Raw genomic sequence first — 26486 nt, forward strand, 5'->3', positions numbered from 1 at the left:
CTTATATATTGTGTGGCTGGTGTGTCTACGGTTGTATGTGTACTTTACAGTGAACTATCGTATTTTTTTTCGCATTCATATATTGTGCCTGTTGTGATGTGGAGACTATCAAGGAGAATGTCTTACGGGTACTGTCGTGATACGTAAGTAGAAGAATTATCATCGCATGCCCATCTCACACTACTTACCACGCACAGCCCCACGCCCATGACCCAGACCCCCCCCCCCACCCCCCATATAACCCCCCACAAGCACATCTCGGAACCGCAGTCGGGGGATCGACAAAAAGAGGCGCAGCACAGTCATGAGGCTAGATTTCTCTGCTTCAAAAATCGAGATAACGCTGGGCGAGGGGGGGCCGCTGCGCCTCGCCTCGTCTACTCTCGTCAACGTACATGGCCAGTCTAGCGTGCATTGGGATTAACCTGCCCCCCCCTTAACAATTGCGGCTTGCAGATTGCCGCATGTGTGCAGGGAGAGGGAGATAGGGGGGTCCACGCGCACGCGGCTAGGTAACTGTACTAATATATGCTGCTGCAGCTGGCGGACGCGGCTCTGTGGGATTGAACTGCGCACTGTCACTGTGGGCTGCATGCATGTGTGTGGGTATCTACAATGGAGTGATGGTGGTGGCGGCGAATAATAACTAATTTCGTAGATAGATACTAGTAGTACATAGATACATACATTACCCAGTCCAACTAACACGCGTCAGAGTAAAAGTGACCCGAACCCGAACCCCGAACCCATTCCCCCTGTGAGATGCTATGTACATGCCCAAAATCAACATATATCGCCAACAAGTCCCCCCCTCAGTTACTCATCAATCCTGATCCTGACACCAATCTCATTCAACGCATCCACATACTCGTCTCCCAGCATCGCCGGCGTCAAGATACCACCACCCAGCTTTCCCGCCTGGGTATTCTCCAGCCGGCCCCGAACAATCACCTTGGCTGCCGCACTCAGCGTCATGGCCGTCGCCACGTATCCGCCATGCGCAATCTCGAGGTTCGCAGTTACTTTCCTGCCGTCTGCGGTTGTGCCCAGCCCGCGGTAATGCATAAAGTCCTTCTTCCTGCTTTCTTTGTACGGGCCCTGTCCAGGGCTCGGGACTAGGCGCTTAAACAGGGGCTCGAAGAGCCATCGTGTGACGGGGATGGCGAGCACCATGGTGATGGATGTGAGGAAGACTTTCTGCGCGAACCCCGCGAGCACGCCGGGTGCGCGCGCGTACTCGTTGAAGCGGAAGCGCGGGCCGTAGTGCAGAGACGCGTCGGGCAACGACTCGTATAGGCCCCAGGAGCGGTGCGCAATGCATTCGTCCACAGTCGCCATCAAGCCCGTTGTCTGGATGCCGCCGAGCTCGGGGACATTGAGCAGTCCGAACAGGCTGTATGGGAAACTGCCTTTGGGCGCGGGAGCAACGCCCTCGGCTTGGACGGGCGACAGCGAATACGGGTCCCGTGTTTTCTTGAGATGGCTGAGCGGGTATTTTTTGAACAGCTCCAGCATCGTCAGCGAGGTGCCGCCGCTGATGCCCGTCTTGAAGGCGTACAGCGTGAGCATGGCGCGCTCGCACGCGGTGTTGTAGCGCTTGCGGACTTGGCGGGCGAGCACGTATGCCATGATGTCTGCGGGGACGGAGTCAAGGCCGCACTCTGGGATGATGATGGTCTTGTTCTTCTTCGCCGCCGTCTCGTACTTGGCAATCATGTCGTAGATCCATGGTATCTCGCCCGTCGAGTCGAGATAGTGCGTACCGTTGTTGACGCAGGCCGCGAGGACAGGCTCCCCGTAGTGCATGAATGGCCCTACAGTTGTGATGACAAGTTTGGTCTTTTTGACAAGTGTGTCGAGCTGGTCTTGCTGGAGCTCGCATGTTTCAATGGCTGCTTGGTGTGAGTGTTTCATGTCCAGATAACGTCATACCTAGAGCCACCACTTACCTGGCTGCTTGCGATCTGGCCGCAATTGAGACAGTTCCTCAACCACGGCTTGTAGTTTCTTCGCATTGCGACCGGCAATGGCCCACCTCAGATCATCCGGGAGATGCGTAGTGATCCATTCGGCGACAAGCTGGCCAGTGTAGCCGGTTGCTCCTAGCAGCACCACCTCGTACTGGCGCGACTCTCGATCCATTGTGCCGATACCGATAGTCTTTGAAAATGGAATGGTTTTGAAAATGGCGGGAATGGAAAAAATTAAGTTCCTGAGAAGGTGAATGCGCTGATATCAGCGTGAAGAAATACCCTTCTCAATGACTACGCGAGCCGGACATGACCCATGTTTTGGGTTTACTGTTGAGATCATACCGAGGTAGGAAGCGCCCGGCTCCAGCATAGGTACGCGGCAGGTCCGGACATTCGCCCGGTGTAGCATCTATTCCTGCCAGTATACGAGTCGGACGGCAGACTGTGGTGCTGTGAAACCCACCCACGTCCTACGACATGCGGCCCAACAAATTCCATACTACCTGTGTGCACCCTAAAAACCAGTCTCTCACGCTCTGCCAGCGAGTGTGTGGTGGGCTATACCATAAGCGGCTAGGCAGGCTTGGCAGGCAGATGCTGGAATCGAAAAATGCCCCTCCAGATCGAAGAAACAAGTGTAAAAAAAAACTTTTCACCGCTGTCCTTTCTCCCTCCTTCCACTCAGGCGGCCAAAACGGCAGATTTCCACCTGGCTCCCGGATTGGGGTCCACAGCACATGATAAGAGAGCTGGGTTGCCTGGTTGGCAAAGGGGGGGCACAGGTGGTGGGGTGGCATCAGAGAAAGACTGCTGTGATTCACGAAATGTCCATCCTCTAGCAGTGTCGCTAACTTGATAAGACGTGTAGGACGCTAGGAGAAGTCTAGGATGCGAGGCTGACGGCTGCTTGGTCGCTTGCAACGCAGTAGCTGTAGAAATATAAGCGCCCACGTGTTGGGTTCGTCTGGAGACGTATGAGCGAGTCGACTCCGATCGTATTGTTGCGAATCCACACAGTCATTGATAGTGCCAACGCCTGGCTCGACTCGGCGCGGCATTCATCCATGTTTTGAATGGCGCATGGTCTCCGTCTTGGGGGTTGTATATCTGTCTGAGACGAGACGGCGACCCCCCCCACACTAGGGACACGGCGTAGGCAGCTATTACTGGCGACTAGGCGTGCCAGCCGCGGCAGCTGCCGCCATGTTATCGGCACGTCTCGCGTGAAGAATGCATCAGAGATAATAGGCCGTCGCCGTCCCGGTCAGCATGTTGGCACGTTTCCGGTCCAGGCATCGCCAACCACGGGTAGGGGAAGCGTCGCAGCAGCACGCTGTACATGTCCACCTCTCTCCAAAGGCAGCGCAGCATAGCAGGCACAGGCACAGGCACAGGCAAAAGGGCCGCCGCGAACCATGTTCGCACAGGCGAGGCACCACTCAAATGACGCGGTAAAGTCATACGCCCGCACGCCTGGAGAGGCTGGACACGTGGTAACGTATGGCGACCATGGGCACGACTGACTGGGCTTTGTAGGGCTGGCACTCGTGCGGGCTGACCGCCTGGATTCGGACTTGGGCAGGTCGCAATCGGACCCGGTATCCACTTGGCAGCCGTGGTGGTGTTAGTGGTCGCACCCCTCACGGGCTTTCCGGGGTTGGCGCGAGTGGCTCTGGAGAGAGAGTGGCTGCTGCAGGGTCGTGAATGATGAATGATCCGCCAGCCAAGCCACTAGCGTCCGCGTACTTAAACCACGGTCCCCGCTCTCTCTACTTGACCATCTTCCCGACATATGAATCGCGGCGACAACCCCATTCGTTTCTCTACCTGCAAACACAACACCAATGGCCGAGACGTGCATAGTCTGCCTCGGCGATCTCGTCCCCCGAGACGACGGCCCTGCCGCCACGCCGTCAGCACCACCACCGGCGCCCACCCGCCATGAGCACGCCGCTGATGGCCTGCCCCAGCACCACGCCAAGGACAAGGACGTGGCGGTGCCGGCAGTCCACGACGAGGAAATGGTGGCCCACCTGCTGCCCTGCGGCCACGACCTGCACAACAATTGCCTCAAGCCCTGGGTCGAGCGAGCGAACAGTTGCCCTATATGCCGAGCCAGCTTCAACTTGGTCGAGCTCAGCGCATGCGTTGGAGGTATGTCTATCCTGGATACCACGGAATTTTGCAGTCGTCAAGTTGTTTTCGTTGCCCGGTAGTAGCCTGGCTGTTGGCTAAATGGTCAGTCGAGCTCAACACAGCATCTGCCCGTTCCTGCGCCCATCTCGCGCTGCAAGCACGCAGCGCTAGCACGACCGACCACCAGCTAACCGTGCTACAGGCCCTAAACTATCAGAGTACACTGTCCAGGACAAGCAGCAGGTCGCGGACATCGACCCGTCTATGATTATCGAGGAAGATTACACGCTGGAGGATGACGGGAGCTACGACGCCTGCATGGTCTGCGATGAGTTTGGCGATGCATCCCAACTCATGTACTGCCACAGCTGCGAGCAACTGTGCCACGTCTTTTGTGCTGGTCTTGACCGGATGCCCACGCGCGGTCCCTGGTACTGCCAGGGCTGTGTGGAGAACCCTAGTTTGCTCGAGGCTGCGTCCCGGCGACGACCTGCCATTCGAGGCCCGGCTGCATGGGTCAATGGCCGGAGCCGCGTGCCCCGTCACAACCAAGCCCCTGACGACTGGGTCGGAGTCTGGCAGAGTGTCTGGGACCGCCTGCAGTTCGATATTGAATTTCCTTTTGATGAGGACGAGCAATCGGAAAACCAGTCCGACGTTACACGCCGCGAGGATCGCAGGTGGGAGGAACGCATGCGTGTAGCCCGCCGGGCCGGGGCAGCCAACCGGTTCCAGATTGTCACTGACAACCTGGTGACGGGCCGACGTCGCAATTCCAGCATCGCAACACGGCCCGCAAACCGCACATTGCATCGCGAACCCCCAAAGACGCCAAAGGACCCAGAGTCACAGGAAGAACTACGCGCATGGAACCAGTTCGAAAAGGCCCGCGAACAGCTTGCCCAGGCCGAAGCACAAACGGCGCCCAGTGTGGCTAGCACGAGCAGTCGCCGGGCACGCAAGCGAAAGTCTATTGACTCGTCCGCTGCAGAATCTGAGCCTCGCGAGCAAAAGCCGGAACGCAAGCTGAAGCGACCCCGGACACGTATGCATGTTGAAAACGGAGAGTCGTCGGCAGCTGCAGCTCGTCGTAATACGGTTACGCATACACCTGCAGCGGCGGCGTCTTCCCCGGCTGCTCAAAACGGCGACACAACTGCCCCCGCACCAGGCTTTCTGCAGTCGCTTTTGCAAGAAGTTGAGGTTGATAGGTTTGCCGAGCGCGATAAGGAGATCGCCGCCCCTCAGCCCCGGCGCATCATCGTTGAGCGTGCCTGCTCGCCTCAACACTCATCACCTGGACTATCGCCCGTCTATCACAAGCCCCCTGGCATGACCACACCACCCCCGTTGAACCTCACCCGCACCGTGTCGCCTGCGCAAAAAGACCAGCAACTGTCGCCCACTTATTCGCCATACTCGCCTGCAGACGATGATCGTGCTGGTCGTCGTAAGCTCGCGCATCGGTCGGGCGGCCTTAGCAGCCCACCCCGCTCCAAAGACTCGTCGCCTACCCGTCCCGCGCTCTCATATTCAACCAAGGCCGAGTTGCAGCGCATGGTGACGGCCGTCTTGAAGCCGCTGTACCTAAAGAAGGAGGTTTCGAAACAGGAGTACACGGATGTGAACCGCGACGTGTCACGCTTGTTATACGAAAAGGTTGGGGAGGCTGGCGCGGATGCGCTTGCAGACCAGGACACGAGGGAGAAGTGGCAAAAGATGGCTACCAATGAGGTTGAAATTGCTGTAAAAGCGCTACCGCGCAATCAACCGGGGGCGCTCTCGCCTGCTGCCGACGACTCTGCATCTTCGTCTTCATAGTTTGATTTTACATTGCGCTGGGACATGGCGGGGCGTCTTTTTGATTGGTACCATAGCGGGTGTTTTTGGAAAGCACGGAATCATGATACCATGGGTTTTTTTGAATTTTTTTTGAATACTATATTCTCTTCATTTTCTTCCTCCTCTTTTTTTTTGCATCATCTATGGCGTTTTTTTATTTTTTGTGCAGATGTGTATATTATACATATGCATTCAATTGGGGCTTGATTTGCCTTTTCTTTTTTCTTTTTTAGGGTTGCGGTCAATAAACGTAGTTAAATCAAATACGATCTCGATGTTTGAACTCCGGGCCGTTTAGCCCGTTGTATATTTGCCCTTGGACTTTTGTTCGCTTTTTTTTTCCTTTTCTCTTTGCTTCTTCTTCTTCTTCTTCTCTGTTGCATCAGAGGGGGTATGATGTGGGTATTTTTCTCAGATTTGTTTTTTTTTACTTCACTCATACATGTATATCACATTGTACATGCAAGACTTTGTGCGTGTATGTGTATGTGTATGTGTAGGTGTAGGTGGACATGTATGTATATATGTAGGACACCAATCATTCGTAATTTCATCATGCCCGCTACCGTTCCCGCTTCCTCCTACCTACCTACCTACCTACCTATCTACGTCTCACAATGAATCGGATCGAATCGAATCGAATCGAATTGAATTGGATGGAAAACTAGGAAAAAAAGAAGATACCTCGACTAGACTAGACTAGACTACATGAGATGTCAATACCCATGCCTTTGGTACCCCTCATCGTTGTTGTCACGGTAGTCACGCGGGGGGTAACCCTGTTGCTGCTGGTGATATCCTTGCTGCTGGTACCCTTGCTGGTGATATCCTTGTTGTTGTTGTTGTTGTTGCTGCTGCTGAGGTGGAGGTGGCGGATAACTCGAGTGTTGCGGCGGTGGATACTGAGAATACGATTGGTTGTTGTCTGGCCTGTAGTCTTGAGAGGGAGGAGGAGGATACTGCTGGTTGTGCGGGGGACCCTGGTACTGCTGTTCGTTGTGGTACTGGTGCTGCTGAGATGGGGGTTCGTTGCTGTTGTTATTGTTGTTGTATGTTGGTGGGGGACCATCGTAACTCTGCTGTTGTTGCTGGTGGTGTTGGGGAGGCGGAGGTTGATACTGTTGACCTGCATTTCCTCCGCCCAACTGCTGCACTGGACTGCCTACACTGACATTCTCGTTTCCAATGTCATCTGGCACATTGATTTTGACATCGGGCAGGTACCTCTGCACCTTTTGCTCCACCATGGACTGCACAAAGACCCAGCTTTGGCGCTCAAACCGGCGGTGTCCACCGTTCACCACGCCGAGGATGCTCTGGCGCAGCGTCTCCTGCACTTTGCGGACGAGGTCGCGAATCTTGCCGAGCAGCTTCGCCTTGATGTCGTCGCCGAAGCCGCGGTCCGCATTGGCAGAGGCGTCGCGGTCAAGCTGCTCGTCAAAGGGGTTTCCGCCTAGGATTTTCTCAAGCGGCCGCTGGAACTGGTCTGGCAGCAGCTCGAACAGCTGCTTCTCGATTTGCCCGAGTATCTTGCGGAATTCGATGCGGACTTCGCGGTGGACTTTGGCGAGTCCGGTACTTAGTTTGTCGCTGATGACGCGGGAGAAGCCACCTCCACCACCTTCGCCATCCCGACTACCGCCTTCGTCGAAGCCTCGAGCCGAGCTTTCATGATTGCCCTTCTTGTTGCCGAATAGACTTCCAAGTCCCTTGACGAGATCACCGACCTGCTCTGCAATCTCGGCTTTTGCCCCCTCGCCCAGATCGCGTGAACTGGTATTTCCACGCAACCAGCGCTTGATGTGCTCGAGTGCGATACGCGTAAACTGTTCCGCAATAGGCGCATGTTGCGAACGCAACTTCTCTCCCACCATCTGCTTAATCTCTGGACTAATCATGCGAGCCTTTTCCTCAGGGTTCCTCGATGCCTCCTTGATGGTGCCAGACAGCATACCCAGCAAGCCGCCGATCTCAAAGCTCTGTCCGCCCTTGGAACCCCGTTGGTCGCCCAGACTGTCTTGCACGGCGTCGAGCGCAGATGATAAGAAGCCCCGGGCTCCAGACGAGAAATCAAACCCTTCTTGCCCTCCTCCTACTCCTCGGGACGCAGAGCCACCACCGCCGCCACCACTCTGCGTCAAAGCAAAGATTTCACGCAAATCACCCCCGGCTTCATCGCTAATCTGGCCAAAGCCCCGGGTCAACTTTGCAATCTCATCTGCAAACGGGAGAGATTGGCCGCCGTAAGCATCAGGCGCTGAATCACTTAGGTTTCTGGAAGAGCCGCCTCCTTCTCTTGACGAAGGACGATCATTGTTGTCGTTGAAGAGGGAGCGAAACGCATCCACGACCTGTGTCTCGAGACTATCAATTGTTTTTTGCTGGAAGTCTTCGAGTTCAGTCGCAATGCGGGGCTGGATCTGGGGCGCTAGCGAGTCTACGTATTCGTCGACTTTTTGCATGAGCACTTCTGGGAGGCCGCGAGATGACATTTTGAATCAGTGTGGAGATGGGGTAGGGTCGAATTCGAGGTAGGGATGTGATGGATGAGGTTAGAATAGGATGTTGTGTGGTAGAGGTAGGTTGGTGGTGCATGTGGAGAGCCGCGAAAACGTGGCTGGTGACGGGTGGCGCTGCCATGGCGAGCGGGGGCCAATGAGGGGCTGTGCTGGCGTTTACAAGGAAATGTGCAAAGAAGAAAGCAATTTCTTGAATATGAGCTAAAAATGACGTTTTGACCTTACAGGTATGTTATCCTGGTCTCTTTTCTGGAGCTAGAGGTTAGACTGTTTTTAGTCGTTTCTGCTATGAACGAGTAGGACCCAAGAATGTCAGCACCCAGACAGTGTTGCTGAGAACGTCACCACAAGTCTTGAAATAATGAAAGTGGCAACATGTTCACCAAAGGAATATCAGGGGTCGTTCATTAGTGATAGGGTAATAATATGTGAACCTCTAGCCACATCAAACCACACCAGGGTATTCACCTTTCTGCTCCTCCATCTCAGTGCTCATCTTAAACAATAGCCTCTGGTCTCTCTGCCCTCCTCTTCGCCGTGCCCAGCCCAGCGTGACCCCTCTCTTGGTTCTTGCCCAACCAAGGCTTCAAGGCTTCACCCACCAAGCTCTGTCTCAGGAAGTAAATAACCTGACCCAAGATTATGAGAACAAAGGCAATGGGATACATCCAGTGGATGTGCAGTCCAAATACCTTGACGCCAATGGCAACACCCCAGAAACTTCCAGTAAGGAGAGAGATGTTGAAGAAGGCGGCTGAACTCAGGCGGAATAGGACAGGTGCAAGGGAGTAGAAGAGCGACAGGATGAGCGTGTAGCCTGCGAGGTAGCCGCCCACTTTTGCGTTCCAATGTGCGGTGCGGAAGGCGTTACGGTCGAAAATGCCGGCTTGTGTGCCGTTGATGAACATGCCCCAGAAAGCCAGTTGGCCAACGACTTCGTACAAGGGCCGTTCCGAGACGAGCCATTCTTCGAAGACGTTGGAGAGACCGTAGAACGTAGCGCCCAAAAGCGCAAACAAATCGCCCTTGACTGCGTCGGAAGCGCCAAAGTTATTGGCGCCGGTGATGTGGTCAGAGCCAAAGATGACGCCCAGACCACCGATGCAGAGCAAGATGCCGAAGATTTGCGTGTAGTGGTAGCGGACCTTGAGGAAGATGAATGAGATGATTACGACGACGGCGATGGCCCAAAAGTTGATTAGCTGGGCGCTTAGGATGGTGGTCTAGACGATTGTTAGCATTTCAATACACTGCAAAGACAAGCAAGACGTACATAGCGATATGCCAGCACAACAAAATAGTTTCCCTCAACGTCCATAAAAGCCAGGATGAAGAAGCGCCAGCCGTCTTTGATAAGGAGACGCCCCCATTTCTTGAAGCCGTATTTGTAGATGGTGTACGAGGTGTAGATGATGTTGAGCAGGACATAGTTAAAGAAGGACTGGAAGGCGGGAATCGAGGTGCCCTCGTTCGAGAGCAGAGTAGAGAATGTGTTTGTAGAGGTGATGCAAATAGCGAGGACTAAGGTTGGTTAGTCTTGTGTAACGGCAGACTATAGATTTGCGTGTACACACCCTGCCCAAGCAATAGCGTTACCCAGAACTGCTTCGTCTTGACGTACTGGAACCAACGTCCCTTTGTCTGCGCATCGCGCTCCAAGACCTCGTTGGTAGGCGTGGCGTTGTGCAACTCATTTTCAGATGCCACATAGTAGCCGCTGCCCGTCTTGTCGACTGGTTCTGGGTCGTAGTTTTGGTGGTGGGCATGGGGGACTACGACGCCGTCGGCGGGGTGTGCTTGAACTTGGTTCATGGCGCTGCGCTATGATAAGGATGTCGGTAGTACGGGAGCTTTTCGGGTTGAACGTGAGCGCAAAACTCCAAAGTCGCCCACGGTGGTGTGTACCAATCAGTACGGCTGGGTTGGAAAAAAAAGTATGGGAAGCGGTCGCGCCAGCGGCGGGGGCGCGCCACATTATAAGTAACCCGCGTCGACTGCCCACGACCAGGCGCAATGGTGGAAAAGGGCTTGCCTTGGCCGCGCATCCAGAGCATGGAAGCTCCGCTTATCCTTTGGCTGGGTGGGGCATACCTCGTCGACTAGGTGTAAGCACCGCGTGCTCTAGGCGAATGCCGACATTTGCTTTTTCCCGTGTGCGTGTGCGTGTGCGCCGGGCTGGTGGCAAGGCCAGGCGGATGACACTCGACAAAGGCGAGTGGAGGGGCCGCGGCCAGGGCGGAGGCCAAGACTGGTGGTGGCCTGCACGTGCCGAGTCTCTTCACGCCTCCACCGAGTCCAGCCCGTGTGGCTTGCATTTGTGGCATTCGGACGCATACACCCACATCCATACTGACGACTACTAGATGCAGAGACTTCGCGGTAAGCGGCGGGCGCAAACACGGGCCCGAGCACTTGGTACCCAGCACTAAACACGGCGAACGGTAGTGGGGCAGGCACAGGCACAGGCACAGTTATGGCAATGCACGGCCGTGAAGCGGGGTGGTGCAAAAACAAAGTTTTTTTATATTCTCGTCTAGTGATGGCTACTAGAAAGTGAAGAGTGGAGAGAGAAGAAGAAGAAGAAGAAGAAGAAGAAGAAGAAGAAGAAGAAGAAGAAGAAGAAGAAGAAGAGCAATACAAGACTGCAAAGGCAAAGTAGGAACAAGGCAACGCACAAAAGCAATACATAGAGGTAAGGACTGTCCAACGGCTGGCCGATCCGCCCACTTTCACCCTGACATGCTAGCCGGCGTATACGCCCTAGTCAGACTCCTCCGACTCGCTCTCCTCCTGCTCAAGCCAGTTCTTGAACTGCTCGGCCGACTTGCGCACAGTCTTGCTGACCTTGAGGTCGACGTAGCGCTTGCTGGCCTTGGAGCACCACGTCTTGAGCTGCTCCTCCGACACAAGGTCGTTCTCGTACACCTTGAGCAGGATGGCCGACACCTGCGGGATGAGCTCGGGCTTGTCGTTGCCGACGAAGCGCTCGATGCCACCCAGGAAAGCCTTCTCGTGCTTGTCCGACGTGATCATCTTCTTGAGCATGGGCGCGCGCGCGTCCACCTGCTTGACAATCTTCTCCGTGAAGAGCGTCTGCGGAATGACCGTCAGCGTGCGGTGCTTGGTCTCGATACCAAGCTCCTTGGCCTTGATGTAGATGTCGACATTGTCAAGGTTCTCAACACCGCCCTTCTCAGCGCCAGTGTCAATGATCCACTTGCCAAACGTGTCGTAGCTGGAGCCACCCTCCTCGTCCTCCTCAATCACAAGGGCACGCTTGAGGTCGTCGGGCAGGTCCTGCGCACGGGCCCGGATGGCCGCCTCCGACGTGTCAATCGACCACTCGACCTCCTTGGCATCCTCGTCCTCAATCTCCTTGGCCCCCTCGTTGATCTGGCGCGTGAGCTCATCGTCACTGCCAGCCTCGAGGGCCAGGTCGCCATCGTCACCGTTCTCCTCGGCGCTGTCGCCGGGGCTGCCGTTGTCGGGCGACGTAGCCTCGCCACGCGCCTCGGCCTCCTTGCGGGCACGGCGCTCAGCCTTCTTGTTCGACTTGTCCTTCTTGCCCTTCTTGGGCTCGTTCTTGAGGATGAAGGAGCTGAGCTTGAGCCGAGGGTCGACTTCGGAGATCTTGCCGCATGCCTTGCAGTCGAGCGTAATGTTGCCGTCCTTGATGTGGACGTCCGTCTCGGGGTTCTTGCATTTCTTGCACAGGACAAACTTGGAAATGAAGCCGTCGAGGTAGTCCTGCAGCTTGCTGGCATCGTGGGCGCCGTTGATGATCCAGCGGTCGTCGTTGGGGCTGGTGTTGGTCTGGGCTCCGAGCTCGAAGCCAAAGTACTTGATGACGTGAGCGGGCGGACGGGCCAGGGAGCCCGCCACGCTCGTCAGGTTGACAATGACGGTCTTGATGCCATTGCCCTTGCCCTCAATCTTGGACTGGATACGCTCCATCTTGTAGCGGTAGAAGGGGTCGGTGACATCGCGGCGAATGTTGACGGTGGCCATGGTGACGGTGGTGCGGGGGACAGGTGGAGGAGCTTCTTAGTGGTGGTGCGGCGTGCGGACGGACGAGGTCGGGTCGGGTCTGTTGACGAGGGCCGAAAGAGACATGCGCAACTGCAGGCTCTAGGACAATGGGGATGGTCGTCGTCGTCGTGTGTGGGAGCGGCTCGGCGTCACGAGGGGCAGTGGATTAGCCGTTGGTCTGGTGTATCGAACTGCTTGGTATCCGCATACAGCGAAATTTTTGCAGTTTGGGGGGAGGTTCGACTCGGAAGGCGTAGCGTTGGCGCGAATACATATACTCCTGTTGTCGCGGGCAACTGCAAGGTGCGGTTTGTGCGTGAGGCCGGTAGGCGGGAGGTGGCGGTTTGGGCACGTCGCGGGCGGGCGACACGCAGGCGGGAGGGCGGGAAGGCGGACGAGAGGATTCTCTTGGTGCCAGTCGCAGTCACTGGCGTTGGAGGGGGGGAGGTTGATGGATTTTTGCGCGGTGCAGAGGGTGAGTGTGGGTGCGGATGTGCGGGTGTGCGTGTGTGTGGGCGGGTCGGGCGTGGTCAAAGGGAAGGCCTGGCAGTTATATGGGGACGGAGTTGAGTTTTTCGACTTTGCCGAGCCGCACTAGCACCAACACACTCTCTCCCGCACCCAAACCGCCCACCCACCCACATCCACATCCACACCCACGCCCACGCCCATACACCCATACATTGCACCCATACACACCTGCCGCCCCGCCCCTCGCCTGCCAACACCACAACGCCCCTCCCAACGCTCCCAACGCTCCCTCGCCTGCTTGTGTCTGCCCTCGCGCGGCTTGCGGGCGCCACTGCGGCATCGACGAGCGGCCAGTCGGCGTGGATTGCCATGTGCCAGGCAGCCAGGCGACTGACAAAGAGCCGCTTGAACCACCAAACAATTGCAGGGCGGCCTGTCCGCTGCATCATGCCATTGCTCTCGTTTCAGTGAGCCGCTGCATAAAGCCGGCCAACAGCGGTAAACGGGCCTAGCCTGCCGATCTAACACGCTGTGTTTCTGTGGCCGACGACGACAACGACTGCCACCACGGCCGGCGTGACCGAAAGCGACCCCTACACACTGTGGATAGCTTCATGTCCAAGGCAGCAGGTGTACGCATTTTCGCGCTGTGTGACCTCGAATAGCGTTCCCCGCTCTCGACGGCTGCCAAACAAAATTCAGCACTGCGCAAACCATCACCACAGTTTTCCGTCGGCCGCCACCAATCAGTGAACATGTCCGCGCAACGAGGGGCAGCGCCATGGTTTGGCCCCGCCCAGCAATCTCCATTGACTGCACGCCTATGCACGTGCAAGCATTTCGCCGGCTTGCTGTGAAGACATTTTCTTCTTCTGCTCGCCTAGCCAATCCACGCACTGGGCCGCTTGTGTCTTGATTGCGTCATCCTGGATAGCGCACTGCAACGCCTGGTTCTGAATTGGGAGCTGGGCGTCGACTTTTTTTTTCCCCAGTCCAAACCCGCACACGGAAAAGATGGGCGGCGAAAACGTAGACTACTCGCTGTATCTGGTGACCGACTCCACAGATGCTATTCTCGGCTCGCGGAACCTGGCCGACGTGGTCGAGCAGGCTGTAACGGGAGGTTGGTAGCTCTTTGTTGAATGACATGTCCCATTTTAGAAGCACTTCTTTGACTACCGATGTGTTTGGCGTCGCAAAGAAACAAACTAACCCTTTGCAGGTGTCACCATCGTCCAATACAGAGACAAGACCTCTGACACTGGCGTCCTCATCTTAACGGCAAAAGCACTACATCAAAAATGCAAAACACATGGCATCCCCCTTCTGATCAATGACCGTGTCGATGTCGCATTGGCGGTTGGATGTGAGGGCGTACACTTGGGCCAGGATGACATGAATGTTGCCGAAGCCCGCCGCATCTTGGGCAAAGAAAAAATCATTGGTGCAACCGTCTGCTCCATCGAGGAAGCCCGCATTGCGGTTGAGCGAGGGGCAGACTATCTGGGCATCGGTACCCTCTACGCCACCAACACGAAGAAGAATACCAAAGAAATCATTGGCATTGCTGGAATTCGAAAGATTCTTGCATATCTTGATCAAGGCAGCGAGGCAGAGAAAAATGTCAAGAGCGTATGCATCGGCGGCGTCAATGCCTCAAACGTGCAGCGCGTAACACACCAACTTCTCACCCCAACACCTACCGATTTCAAGTCCAAGACAATTGACGGTGTCGCAGTCGTATCAGCTATAGTTGGAGCTGCTGATCCCAAGGCTGCCTCGCAAAACCTACTGAAGCTCCTCAAGTCTCCACCACCATTCAAGCTCAAGTCGACGGAACCACACTTCTGGCACGAGAAGAACGACGACGAGATCAGATCGGTCCTGGCCCAAGCAGCAAAATGTACCCAACAGGTCAAAGAAATAGGCCCCCTATCACACAACATGACCAACCTCGTCGTCCAAAACTTCGCCGCCAATGTGGCCCTGTCCATTGGCGCCTCGCCCATCATGGCAAACTACGGCGAAGAAGCCCACGACCTCTCGCAGCTTGGGGGCGCCCTCGTCGTAAACATGGGTACCGTAACCCCTGATGGTCTGATCAACTACCAAAAAGCCATAGTTGCCTACAACGCCGCCGGCAACCCCATCATTCTCGACCCTGTCGGCGCAGGTGCCACGTCGATCCGACGAGATGCGGTATCCACACTCATGGGCACCGGCTATTTTGACCTCATCAAGGGCAACGAAAAGGAGATTCTGGCTGTAGCACGCGCATCAGGTTACACCATTGCAGCCACTACGCAGCAGCGCGGCGTAGACAGCGGCGCCTCGCTCTTCACGCTAGAGCAAAAAGCCTATCTCGTTTCGCACCTCGCAGCGCGCGAACGCAACATTGTGCTCATGACGGGCGCCACGGATATCGTCTCTGACGGCATTCGCACATACGCCATCTCTAACGGACACGAGTACCTAGGCCGTATCACAGGCAGCGGATGCACGCTAGGCACCACCCTCTCAGCGTACTTGGCTGCGATTCCAGGCGATAAATTGCTCGCCGCTGTTGCTGGTCTCCTACACTATGAAATCGCGGCTCAGGTGGCTGCAGCCCGGGATGATGTCCGTGGTGCAGGCACGTTTGTCCCGGCCTTCCTCGACGAGCTGTGGAATGTAGCCGAGGGAATTGGAAGTGGCAAGGTAAAACTCGACGAGTGGGCGAAAATCGAGTGTCTAAAGGACGTGCCAGATGCGCGACTGTTGAAGGCTTTCTGATAGAAGTGAGATGGGAGAGTGGAAGCATGATGAAACAACAAGGTTAAGAAGGGGGAAGTAGGCGTGAAATGTCATTTACACATTTGCATCCACGTCCATCTTAGTATAAACTGGAGAGAAAAAAATTGATTAAAGTAGTCGATTACTTCATCTGCACCAACGCGCTCCACTCTTTTCTGTTTTCTCAAAATGAGAGAAGGCAACACACCGACCCAGATCACTTTCTCTCCTGTCAAATACCCCCCCCCCCCACCATTGCATACATATGTAGCATGATTGCATTGCATAATCTTCATTTCATACAACTCACTCAATATCAAAAACAGCTACATGTATATATTTCCAGCAGCCCTTTTGACCATGAAAGCCCGAAAAAAAGGAAGGAATGAGAAAGAAAAACCATTTGGAAACCCGCAAGAACTACTACCTCGCCTTCCTATATCGACCCTGGCTCATCTCCGCCTTGAGCGCATCCTGCTGATCGGGTAATGGTGCGCGCTTCCGCACCGCCGCGTCTATTCCTGCCTGTCCACCATTGAACCCTTGCTGCTGCTGTGACGGTTGCTGTGGCGGCGGCTGCTGCTGCTGGGTAGGCAGAGCACCCGGCCATCCCGGGGGCGGCGCAGCACCCAATCCGGCGGGAGGCGGAGGGAAGCCCGGAAACCCCGGTGGAGGCATTCCAGGCGGCAGGGGAGGCATACCGGGGGGCATTCCCTGAGGGAAACCAGGAAAGTTTGGCGGGGGTGGGAAAGGAGGCGGAGGAGCACCGTTTCCGTTTGGAGGGGGAGGACCATGGCCGTGGGGAAGAGGCGGCGGCGGTAAGGTGCCCGAGGCGATGAGTTGTGCGATGCGCGACGGGTCCATGCCAGAGAAGGGGGGCAGGGGTGCACCAGGAGCGTTTGGTTGAGGCAGAAAGGGCAGGCCTGCTGGTGGGGGTGGTGGGGGGATGGGAGGTTGGTTTGTGCCCCCGATGCCTGGGAGAGCGCTTGAAGTGCCGTCTGGAGGTGCGCTGAGGCCTGGAAGCGAGAGGCCGGGTGGAAGGAAGGGAGCACCAGCGTTCTTGGAAGGCAGTTTTTGGTCGATGAGACCTTCGGCTTCGTCTTCGGCCTCTTGCTCTTCTTCCTCCATCTTTTGTCGCCGCCCCTGGCCGCGGTCAAACGTGCCTTGGGCTTCGGCGGCGGCTTGGCCAATGTGATACCGGTCATTGATGTAGTTTGTATCGCCTGGTCGCGGGCGTGTCCAAAAGCGTGTGACGCGATCGTTGGAGCCGGACGCGAGGATATGGCCGAGCGGGTGCCAGTCCATGGTCCAGACAGTAAAGTCGTGTGCGTATTGGAGGCTGTGTGCAGGGTATATGGTTTGCGAAGGGGCGTTTTGAGAGTCCGCAGCGTCGTATGGCGATATCGAAGGCGCAACGCCTGGCGGCGGATTCTGCTCGTCGAGGAGGTAGTGGTGTATGCTGCCATCCACACCACCCGTAGACAGCAGGTTCTTGTGCATGGGATGCCATGCCATGGTGATGATGTCCTTCTCATGGCCCTTGAGCAGCAGGACATCGCGCATCATTCTGATATCAAAGATGCGGGCGGTGTGATCACGGGCGCAGGTTGCTAGCATGTTTCCCGAGACGGGCTCGAACATGGTTTTTGATATTGGGTTTTTATGTCCATGAAGCGACGTCAGACAGCGCCCTGTCCGCGGATCCCAGAACTTGACCTGGTGGTCCTTTGACCCCGACACCAGCAGCCCCTTGTGCGGATGCCAGTCGACCGACTTGACTTCCCATCCATGTCCTGTCAGCGTCGACTCTTCTGTGCTAGACGCAAAGTCCCAGATCTTCAGTGTGGTGTCGTCGGCGCACGTGACAAACTTGGAGTCTGTGGGGGCGATTGCGAGCCCGCGCACAGCCTCGGTGTGTGCCTGTATCTCCTTGACGTTGTTGAAGTTGGTCTGCCAGTACTTGACCACTCCCGTCTGGTCGGCGGACAGCAGCCAGTCGTCGGTAGACGTGTACTCGACGGCGCGAATGGCGGCTTCATGGGCCTGCATGATGGTTTCAAAGTTGAAGCCCATGCCGTTCCACAGCGTGAACTCACCGCTCGTGGAGCCAGTGAGCAGGCGGCGGCCTTCTGGCGTCCATTTGACCACGTTGATGGGATGCTTGACCTTGTTGAGGGACGAGTGGACGGCCTTTGCAGGGATGGACTCGGCGGCGCTGGGGATTCGCGCTGCGGGGGGCTGCAAGTCGACGATGTAGCTGGCGCTGGGCCGCTCTACCTCTGGCCGGGGGATGTTTTTGTAGCGCGGACGGCGGGAGCGCATCCATTGCACCGTGGTGGAGCCATAGTCGGTGACGGCGCCTGGGGGATGGGTCAGCAGGAGTGTCAACCAGCGGGACTGTGAGGCAGCGGTTGCTGTGGCATGGCGGCACCGGCTGGGGACTGCATAGCAGGAGCATGCATGGCCTCGACAGCAACCACGCCCAGTGCGCCATGGACGCATCTACTCACGTTTCGGGCGCGGGCGCAGCGCTCCCTCAAACTCCGGGCGATGGTACTCGCGCTCCATGGGGGCTGGTGGTGCCAAAGGCCGTGGCTAGGTCGAGGGCATGGGAGATGATGTCAAGGCGCAAGCAGCGTCGTCGGGTGAAAGCGCGTGCTCTGTCGCGTTGCCGCCGCACTGGGCCTAGCGCGCCCTCGGGCCCGCGCCACCGCAGGGCCGGCGCCAAGCCCCCGGTGCGCCACAGCCACAGCCACCCACCCACACGCAAGCCACCCCTGATAAGCCATTGCGTGCGAGCCAAACGGTGCAAGGCAACGCCTGTGGTCGAGCGGCATCACCGTGCAGATCCCCGCTCTCTCGTCTTCCCAACAGAAATCCAGACGGGCCTTCACTTCTTCCCGTCGATAACTGCTGCAAGCACCTCGGCCATGGCCCCCATGGCCCCCCCCAGCCCAGATACAAATTCACCCTCGCCGCCGCCGCCCGCCTCCGTGGCCAAGCTGCCCCGTTCCGTCCTTTCCATTGCCGCGTTCCAGCTGCCACCCTGAGTTTCTAATTACCGCCGCATGAGCCATTGCGCTCTGGGCAATTGTCTCGTCCCTCCTCGTGCTCGAGTCGCCTCTGCACTCTCTCCCACCATGGCGACAATTACCCAAATGGCCACCTCTTCAGCCCTCAGCCCTAAGGCCAACGGCACCTCCGTCTTCCGCGGAAAGGGAGTTGCCGACGACAAGGCCAACGGCACCGCCACCACCACCACCACCACCAAACTCGCCCGCGACACAAAATATCGCCATGTCTTTGCTACCCACTCATTGACGCGCACGTCATGCCTGAGCCACGATACAGACAAGAGCCCCAGCTTCGTGGGCTTCAGGAACCTCATGATTCTGGTGCTGAGTACGCATCCCTTGCCACCCATGGTACTCGTATATGGCTAACAGGAGTAGTCGTGTCCAACCTGCGATTGATGATCGTAAACCTGCAAAAGGTACGCTCTCGATGCCCCTTCGCCCTTGCCATACTAACGCGACCAGTATGGCGTCCTGATATGCCTCTCCTGCCACGACTATCGCCGCTCCGACGTCATCACCGGCCTCCTCCTGTACCTCCTCGTCCCTGCCCACCTCTTCGTCACCTACCTGATCGAGCTGGCCGCCGCCTGGCAAGCCGACCGAGCCTACTCCCGCATCTCCAAGGACCAAGATGACGATTCGCCTGCAAAGTACGCAGCGGCACTGCGCAGCTTCAACCTAACCTGGTACTTGATCGCCTTCTTTCACAGCATCAACGCCGTCGCGAACCTCTACATTGCCACAAAGTATGTCTACTACGACATCTACCACCCCGGCATCGGTACGCTATGTGAACTGCATGCCGTCATTGTCTTCCTCAAGTGCGCTTCATACGCATTCACCAACCGTGACCTGCGCCATGCCTACCTCCATCCCAAGCAGGCCGACCCTCTTCCTGAGCTCTACAGCGCATGCCCGTACCCGCAAAATATCAACATGAAGAATCTCTGCTACTTCTGGTGGGCACCAACCCTCGTCTATCAGCCCATCTATCCGCGGACAGAAAAGATCCGTTGGGATTTTGTCTTCAAGCGTTTAGCCGAGTTGGCTGGCCTTAGCATCGTCATCTGGATTGCCTCGGCCCAGTACGCTGCACCCCTACTGCAGAACTCGCTCGACAAGGTCCTCACACTGAACCTCACATCCATCGTCGAGCGTGTCATGAAACTCTCTACCATTTCCGTCTTCTGCTGGCTCTGCGGCTTCTTCGCGCTCTTCCAGTCGGCACTCAATGCCCTCGCCGAGGTAATGCGTTTTGGTGACCGAGAATTCTATGGCGACTGGTGGAACGTGTCGTCCATCCGCACATACTGGACCACCTGGAACAAACCTGTGACTAATTTCATGCGTCGCCACATTTACTCTCCTTTGGTTGGTCGAGGCGTGCCTCCTGTGGCAGCGCAAATTTTGGTCTTTTTCTTCTCAGGCGTCCTACACGAACTTCTTGTCGGAGTACCCACGCACAACATCATTGGTGTGGCGTTTGCAGGCATGATGTTTCAGATCCCGCTCATTGTGCTCACGGATGTGATTCAGAAGATCAGGTGGATTCAGGGCAAGGTCGCTGGCAACATGATCTTCTGGATAAGCTTTTGTCTGGTGGGACAGCCTCTTGCTGCCTTGCTGTATTTCTTTGCATGGCAGGCCAAGTATGGCAGTGTCAGTCGGAAGGTCAGCGATAGTCCGATCAACATGTTTTATCGGCGGTAGGCATGGTTGTCGTCGACCCTGAACTTTCGGGAAGATTTTATAGAGCCTTTCGTTTAACACTTCTTTTCTCTAGTTGTTCACACATCCAATAGTGTTGCTACAATGAAACTTTACTTTCCAAAACTGATCTCTATTCTACCATGCACTAACCTCGTACCCCCTCAAAGCTTTCCTTGACTCTTGCCAAGATTCCCATGACCTCCCTCTCCAACACCTTCTCAATCCTCTCAATCCATAGCCCATGAACACCCTTCTCACTGCCAACCTCCACGAACTTCCTCAGCGCAACCATCACGCCAGCTCTCTCCTTCGCGTCACCCCACCGCAACACCTGTTCCGCCGCACAAAACACCCGCATCCCAAGCGTAAACACCTCATCCTTCGAGCTCCATCCCAACGCGCCATCATCCTCCTTTTTCGCCGTCTCAGTTAGTACCGCAAGAGCGTCTCCCACCCACTTGACCACCTCTTTGCGCAGATCCAGCGACACAGACGACGGACGTACTTGAAGCAGTACTCGCGACCAGAGCACAGCATCCAGCACATCATCCTTATACAAATTCTGTTTTTCACGCGCAAACAAGGCCGTATCTTCTTTTCTCGCTTCCGCAAACTCCTGCTCGAAAGACGTGTCGAAGAGTGCATGTCCCGGCGTGGTATCAGTCAGTCTGCGTAGCGCCTGACGCGCTACGTCTTGTTCAGCGTAGAACTCCGCTGTGCACAGGAAGAGCGCGAGACGGTAGCTCGTTAGTACCGGGACGGTATCGTTAGCTTTGACGTCGCCCTGGGCGCGCAAAAAGGCGCCTGTTGTTCGCGCAGCCAGATCACGTATCTCGTCGTCGTCGTCATGTAGGAGGTCGTGCAGAAGCAGTGCGACAGCAAGAATTATCGGGCCTGTTGCTCGGGACGTGGGGCTCGCGGTGAAAATGTGCGTGAGGCCTGACAGCGACTGGATGGCTGATATGCGTGTGTCGAAGGGATTCGTGTCGACGATTGTCGTCCGCACGAGCCGGATGTATCGCGCGATCGCTGGGAGGACGACATTTCTTGTTTCCACAGGGGCCAGACTGTGATAGCCGTGGTTGAGGAAGAAAGATAGCAGGTGCAGACTACTTTGCATATTCGACGGGGGCGCGGCGAGACATGTTGCTTCAAGTTTGGAAAGGGTCAGCACGACGTCGGCTTCTTTCAGCAAGGAGAAGAAGTCGCTGCGGAGAGGGGGTGAGGTGAGAGCGTGGGCAAGGACGGATTCAGCGGCCGATGAGACTTCTGGGTTTGTGGATGCGAGCACCATGGTGTGGATGTGGGATAGCACCAGCGAGAGCGGGATGGTTAGATCGCTGGGGTGAGTGCACTGGAGAATGGTGTTTAGAGTTTCCAGTGCAGTAAGGCACGTATCTGGGTCTTGGGTAGCGAGGAGAAGGAGGGCGTCACCAATGGTTTGGTAGCTCTCCGAGACCATGACGCTGAGAGAGGTTTCGCGCAGGATTACGCGGTCGAGGATGAAGACTTGTACGAGCGAGCTGCGGTATAAATCGTCGCCGTGGTGGGTACTGGGGCCAATCGAGTACTCGGGGCTGATGGACACGCAATCTGCGAGGTCAGTCCAGGCTTGTAGGACTGACAGGGCGTTGGGCTGGCGGAGAAGCGTCATTCCGCAGAGGCTGATGATGTCGAGAAATGCGGCTCGCACGAAGAAGCAGTTGCTAGATGTGTACCATATAGATGCTTGTCTGCAAAGCTGTTGCATCATAGCTGCGAAGCCAGCCAGTGCTGTGGTCCGTCAGTCTTCTTACTACACATTGCGTAGCTGAGGAGATGGACTTACTGAATTGACTTGAGTTACGCAGAATCTTCTTCAACAGGTACTTCATCACCAACAGCATTCCATGCCGTCCATTACTACTTGCAGGCACATTGTCCAAGATTGCATTCAGTGCACCGAAGCCCTCGTTTGGCGAGCACAACGACACATAGGTCCTCGCTGCCATATCTCTCATGTGCCAGTGCGGACTTGGAATCAGCCTCTTTACCAGCTCCTGCATTTTGGAAATGTCGCCTGGTGGCCTTGCTTGCCGCAGAATCTGGAGCGCGGGAAACACGCCTTCGGCGCCGTGTAGATCAAGAGGTGAGCTGCCGCTCTCGGGGGTATCCATGATACCTTGGTTACCACTCGGTTCGAGCAGGTCGAGCAATATGGTGACGAGGCTGGGGTAGTTGTCGTAGGAGAAGCGTGAGGTTTTTGCACGATCGTGTTCTTTCCAGTCTTGAGCTTCGTCGCTGCCGAGGAGTCGCTCGATGAGGGCTTTGAAGAGCATGAGGCTGCAATTGCGGAGAGGCCAGCTAGGATGAAAGTTAGTATCGGCCAGAATTGGAAAATAGCGATTAGGACTTACATGGGCGAATTCAAGGTCTTCGCAGCTAGCTCGAGACCCTGGCCAATGTATGCTTCGGACGCAACACTGAGCTTGGAGGTGGTGAAGATCTCCTTGATACAATTGAGTGCATGGACCTGCGGGAGGCGACTTTCTTCAATGTTTGCGCTTTGGGCTTCGACAAGAGTCTCTGCAGTGAGATCTTTCATCGCTCGAGGGAATAGCTTGCCGTTGGTCTGTGGCTCAGCTGCTAACAAGGCCGACATGGCTGCAGGTATACCCGCAGATCTTCGAGTAATGGCATCAGACTTGGCTTGAATGGAGCGTAGAGTTTCCTGGCAAACATGAGCTCAAAATCCATGTTCAGCAGAGTCCTTTGCATACCTGGTACCATGCCTCGGGTAATGCGCGCAGAGAAGGGATGCTTGAGGTTACGCAGCGACGACAGAAGATAGCAAATGTTTGAGAAACAGTTGAAAAGGCACCGCGGTGTCGTAGTTCTAGAAGCTGAGTAAAGCACAGTCTACCCAGTTTTTCAAAGAGATGTGCTGTCATGAGATCTGCATCTCCATTGCCCACGGGGGCTTTTGAAATGATCGTCCTAAGTAGTACACTGACAAACTTTAGAATTGTACGCTGTGCACATAAATCTGCTTACCTTGCTTCTTTGAGACCTCTCCATGAGTAGCTTAGAATTTCCTTGGTGTCCAAGCTCGCGTCGTCTTCCAATTCGTCAGGAACATGGCCTTCTGGTGCATCTGCGCATAGAACATGGTAGACGCAATTCCACAGGCTCTCAATACTTTCCACAATTTCACTGTGAAGGCTTTTCCATTGAGTAAATGCGTCTTGTGGCGTTTTTGCCACGAGGGTGTAGAAATCAGGCTGATCGACAACGTATCGCAATGCAGCAAAGATACCATGTACCGGCCGGCCATCAACAGCTTGTGAGAGATCCGCATGTGCAACTGCCAACGTATTCTTAAGCTGGCTTTGGAGGTGTTCGAAAATTTGCAACTTTGTGGAAAAGAAAGCGCTCCCTGGCGTCACTGCTGCATCGCCTGCAGAGGAGAAGACCATTCCGTAGGCTCGAGCAACACCGTCTGCTTGATCAGCTCGTCCGGTACGAAGCATGACGGCTTCCGCTCGCGCAATGAATGGAGGAATGGCCGACATTATGCGCATTTTCTCGTCTTCTGGTAGCGCTACTAAGCATAATTGTAGGACTGACACGGCTGCATCTCGAACGTCGTCGAAGGGATCGAGTATCAGATCCAGTAGTGTTCGCGCTAATTTCATGCTCCCAATTTGAATGCCATATGCCCAGTTCAGCTGTCCTTGTGCGGATTTGGAAAGGCTGGCATATGGAACTCCTGGGTCCACCCCAGAACGTAGTACAATGGTCAGAGATCGTAGCGCTGTGATGCGGCTCTGATAGGACGCAGTCGGGCGAAGTTCCCACTCGAGAAACCGAATGTACCAGACCACGAATGAAAGAGATTCTAGAAGCGGGTCTCGTTGCCTGGGCCTGGAAAGTGATAGGCCAAAGTCGAAAGTCGCTTTTGGGAAAGGAAGTCGTGTTTGACCTGTACCACCGCTTTTTAATATGCCCTTTGATAACGTAGCCGTACTTGCTCTCAATCGATCAAAGAGCTTCTGTGTGTATCCGTGTACCTCCCGGCGGAAGTTGGCATCCGTGTCGGTGTGTAGATGGACAAGGTTACGCTTCAATGCTTGGAGGACACTGCCGCTGAATGCTCTTGTGATGGAAGTTGAGTATACGGAAAGAAACATTCCTGCAAGCCTGACCTCGGGCTCTGAATCAGACATCCATTTACCTGCAATGTTGTCGGGCAGATAGACAGCGCCATCGTGAATCCCTATACTACTCTGTGTTGTATGGTCTGAGTGACAAGTAAGTACAGATCCACCAGGGTTTGGAGATTGTATTGAGATGTGCTTACCACTGTCTTTGACTATCGTAAGCTCTTTTCCAGTCGCAATTGCTGCTAGCAAGATCCTGAACTCCATGTCTCCATCGATTGTAGGTGTGTGCTTGCTAGGTTGTACTAGCTCATCTAGCAATGTACCTTCGTGCGGCACGTACACCTCGAAACGTACGTATGCTAGAAATCGTGTGTACTCGGAGATATTGGGCATGAAGCAGTGAGGAAAAACGTGGGTCCTGAATTCCTGTATCCGATCCGGCCAGTCTTGTAAAGTCTGCACCACTGGCTCGATCCATAATGGTGTATTTTGATCACTTGCTCCCTGTGTCCAGTAGTCTGGAAGACGACGGGCCTGTGTCAAGAAGTTCTTGATTAAATGACCTGCAGAGAGGGAAGTGTCATGATGGACAACCCAGGCAAGAAAGGAAGTGAAAACCGTTTGAGAGTTCACGGTGTTTTTGGCTGAACCTGATGAATGCTTCAACTGTTTGTTGAACAGGTTTACTAGTTCTGGAATCGAGACCACGTCCTTGAGCAAAAAGTGCGCAAGGCCTTGTAAAGCCGGCTTGACTTTGATGCGATCCTCGCGCTCGCAGATGATATCCAGGAACTGGGCAGTAGCCTGCTGGCGAAGCTCGATAGCGCGCGGGGTCAGATCTCTGGTAATGGCACTCGTAAGGACCAAAAGCATCTGCCTCATTGACTTGCCCTTTGCATCACCGGACCTCTGGAGATAGACATTGAATCCTCTCATCCAAATGGAATCATTCAAGATCTCTTCCCTCACATACTGGCTCTTGGAAGCCGCGCAATGCTCAATGATCGCACATAGAGCATTGGAAGCGGCGGCACGATGACTGTTCTCCAAATCTGGTAGATCTGCTGTTTCCAAGACCGGGGACAAAGCGTCGTGAAGCTTTCTAGCATGGTATCAGCCATTTTACATAGTAATAAAGCAAAGCACACGGACTTTGCATGCTTACTTCACTCCAATAGCGGGTTCTTCCTCTTCGAAATTAGGCAAGACCTTGGCTACATTCTTCGCTAAATCTCTCAGTCCCTTGTCGGGGACTGGTACCTCGGGCTCGGCCGGTGTACCTTGTGTCATTTTTCGGGAAAAAGTTCAAATTCGACGTCGCAAGGGCGTCGGATTGACGAGGGCAGATGGCTGCGATTTCCTTAATTGGTGTGGGTCATGATGACTCAGCGCAAATCCTGCAATAACGTGTTTTATCAGTAAGCGGCCCACATCAGTAAGTGGCCCACCCCACCAAACCTGACGCGACGCTCTACTCAATTGCTCTACAGCAACTTAATAAAATTAAATTAAATTAAAAGATATTATTCTTTATCTAGCTTTACATGAAGTCCGAGTATGTCCTTGAACGTGGCACTTCGTGCACGTTGGCGGCGCGCGCTGACGTCGCTCGCCAGTCTGGTTCTGGTCACCCCCCATCACCACCCTTTCTGCCTCTGCAATGATCTGCTGAGCCTGTTGGACCCGGAGCACCCCACCAGAAGCGATATATTGACGCTGCCGCTCCTGCTTTTGTCGTTGGCGCTGGTTTTCTTTACGTAGCTTCTTAATTTCCTCTGTAAGTATTGTTACTGTTTGCATTGCAAGCTGAGCGCT

The 26486-nt window shown here is 55.3% G+C and overlaps 9 protein-coding genes across 9 annotated transcripts; 3 read left to right on the forward strand and 6 right to left on the reverse strand.

The window, feature by feature from the left end:
• Positions 1-643: 643 nt before the first annotated feature.
• On the reverse strand, positions 644-2142 carry SETTUDRAFT_180721 (uncharacterized protein; the record flags this gene model as incomplete). Its single annotated transcript, XM_008031105.1, has 2 exons — positions 644-1892; positions 1950-2142. 2 exons carry the CDS (start codon positions 2140-2142, stop codon positions 817-819), a joined length of 1269 nt encoding a protein of 422 aa, XP_008029296.1. The 3' UTR covers positions 644-816.
• Positions 2143-3782: 1640 nt separating this feature from the next.
• On the forward strand, positions 3783-6068 carry SETTUDRAFT_164926 (uncharacterized protein). The gene is made up of 2 exons (XM_008031106.1): positions 3783-4127; positions 4312-6068. Exons 1-2 carry the CDS (start codon positions 3818-3820, stop codon positions 5928-5930), a joined length of 1929 nt encoding a protein of 642 aa, XP_008029297.1. The 5' UTR covers positions 3783-3817; the 3' UTR covers positions 5931-6068.
• A 599-nt stretch (positions 6069-6667) lies between these two features.
• SETTUDRAFT_173182 (uncharacterized protein) lies at positions 6668-8443 on the reverse strand (the record flags this gene model as incomplete). Its single annotated transcript, XM_008031107.1, has 1 exon — positions 6668-8443. The coding sequence occupies one exon, from the start codon at positions 8441-8443 to the stop codon at positions 6668-6670; it is 1776 nt and encodes a 591-aa protein (XP_008029298.1).
• A 423-nt stretch (positions 8444-8866) lies between these two features.
• Positions 8867-10490, reverse strand: SETTUDRAFT_164928 (uncharacterized protein). The gene is made up of 3 exons (XM_008031108.1): positions 10045-10490; positions 9744-9991; positions 8867-9693 (listed from the first exon to the last, which is right to left on the reverse strand). Exons 1-3 carry the CDS (start codon positions 10280-10282, stop codon positions 8968-8970), a joined length of 1212 nt encoding a protein of 403 aa, XP_008029299.1. The 5' UTR covers positions 10283-10490; the 3' UTR covers positions 8867-8967.
• A 740-nt stretch (positions 10491-11230) lies between these two features.
• On the reverse strand, positions 11231-12478 carry SETTUDRAFT_94318 (uncharacterized protein; the record flags this gene model as incomplete). Its single annotated transcript, XM_008031109.1, has 1 exon — positions 11231-12478. One exon carries the CDS (start codon positions 12476-12478, stop codon positions 11231-11233), a length of 1248 nt encoding a protein of 415 aa, XP_008029300.1.
• Positions 12479-13984: 1506 nt separating this feature from the next.
• SETTUDRAFT_22337 (uncharacterized protein) lies at positions 13985-15742 on the forward strand (the record flags this gene model as incomplete). The annotated part of the gene is made up of 2 exons (XM_008030574.1): positions 13985-14093; positions 14193-15742. The coding sequence occupies 2 exons, from the start codon at positions 13985-13987 to the stop codon at positions 15740-15742; spliced, it is 1659 nt and encodes a 552-aa protein (XP_008028765.1).
• A 423-nt stretch (positions 15743-16165) lies between these two features.
• SETTUDRAFT_140375 (uncharacterized protein) lies at positions 16166-18326 on the reverse strand (the record flags this gene model as incomplete). The annotated part of the gene is made up of 2 exons (XM_008031110.1): positions 18253-18326; positions 16166-18102 (listed from the first exon to the last, which is right to left on the reverse strand). The coding sequence occupies exons 1-2, from the start codon at positions 18308-18310 to the stop codon at positions 16166-16168; spliced, it is 1995 nt and encodes a 664-aa protein (XP_008029301.1). The 5' UTR covers positions 18311-18326.
• Positions 18327-18882: 556 nt separating this feature from the next.
• Positions 18883-20529, forward strand: SETTUDRAFT_94841 (uncharacterized protein; the record flags this gene model as incomplete). The annotated part of the gene is made up of 3 exons (XM_008031111.1): positions 18883-19144; positions 19195-19235; positions 19282-20529. 3 exons carry the CDS (start codon positions 18883-18885, stop codon positions 20527-20529), a joined length of 1551 nt encoding a protein of 516 aa, XP_008029302.1.
• Positions 20530-20674: 145 nt separating this feature from the next.
• Positions 20675-25961, reverse strand: SETTUDRAFT_43369 (uncharacterized protein; the record flags this gene model as incomplete). The annotated part of the gene is made up of 7 exons (XM_008030691.1): positions 20675-22302; positions 22358-22872; positions 22926-23239; positions 23289-23517; positions 23563-24808; positions 24869-25773; positions 25837-25961. 7 exons carry the CDS (start codon positions 25959-25961, stop codon positions 20675-20677), a joined length of 4962 nt encoding a protein of 1653 aa, XP_008028882.1.
• Positions 25962-26486: the final 525 nt, after the last annotated feature.

Source organism: Exserohilum turcica (assembly GCF_000359705.1).
Source record: "Exserohilum turcica Et28A unplaced genomic scaffold SETTUscaffold_5, whole genome shotgun sequence".
In the NCBI taxonomy this organism is placed as follows: Eukaryota; Fungi; Ascomycota; class Dothideomycetes; order Pleosporales; family Pleosporaceae; genus Exserohilum; species Exserohilum turcicum.

What these genes read in the sequence shown, in the direction of transcription:
- SETTUDRAFT_164928 (XM_008031108.1), bottom strand. Translation starts at nt 10,282, where the DNA reads ATGAACCAAGTTCAAGCACACCCCGCCGACGGCGTCGTAGTCCCCCAT. An exon ending in AACGCTATTGCTTGGGCAGG is followed by an intron (nt 9,992 to 10,044) that starts GTGTGTACACGC and finishes AACCAACCTTAG; the next exon opens with TCCTCGCTATTTGCATCACC. An exon ending in TTGTGCTGGCATATCGCTAT is followed by an intron (nt 9,694 to 9,743) that starts GTACGTCTTGCT and finishes ACAATCGTCTAG; the next exon opens with ACCACCATCCTAAGCGCCCA.
- SETTUDRAFT_164926 (XM_008031106.1), top strand. Translation starts at nt 3,818, where the DNA reads ATGGCCGAGACGTGCATAGTCTGCCTCGGCGATCTCGTCCCCCGAGAC. An exon ending in GCTCAGCGCATGCGTTGGAG is followed by an intron (nt 4,128 to 4,311) that starts GTATGTCTATCC and finishes ACCGTGCTACAG; the next exon opens with GCCCTAAACTATCAGAGTAC.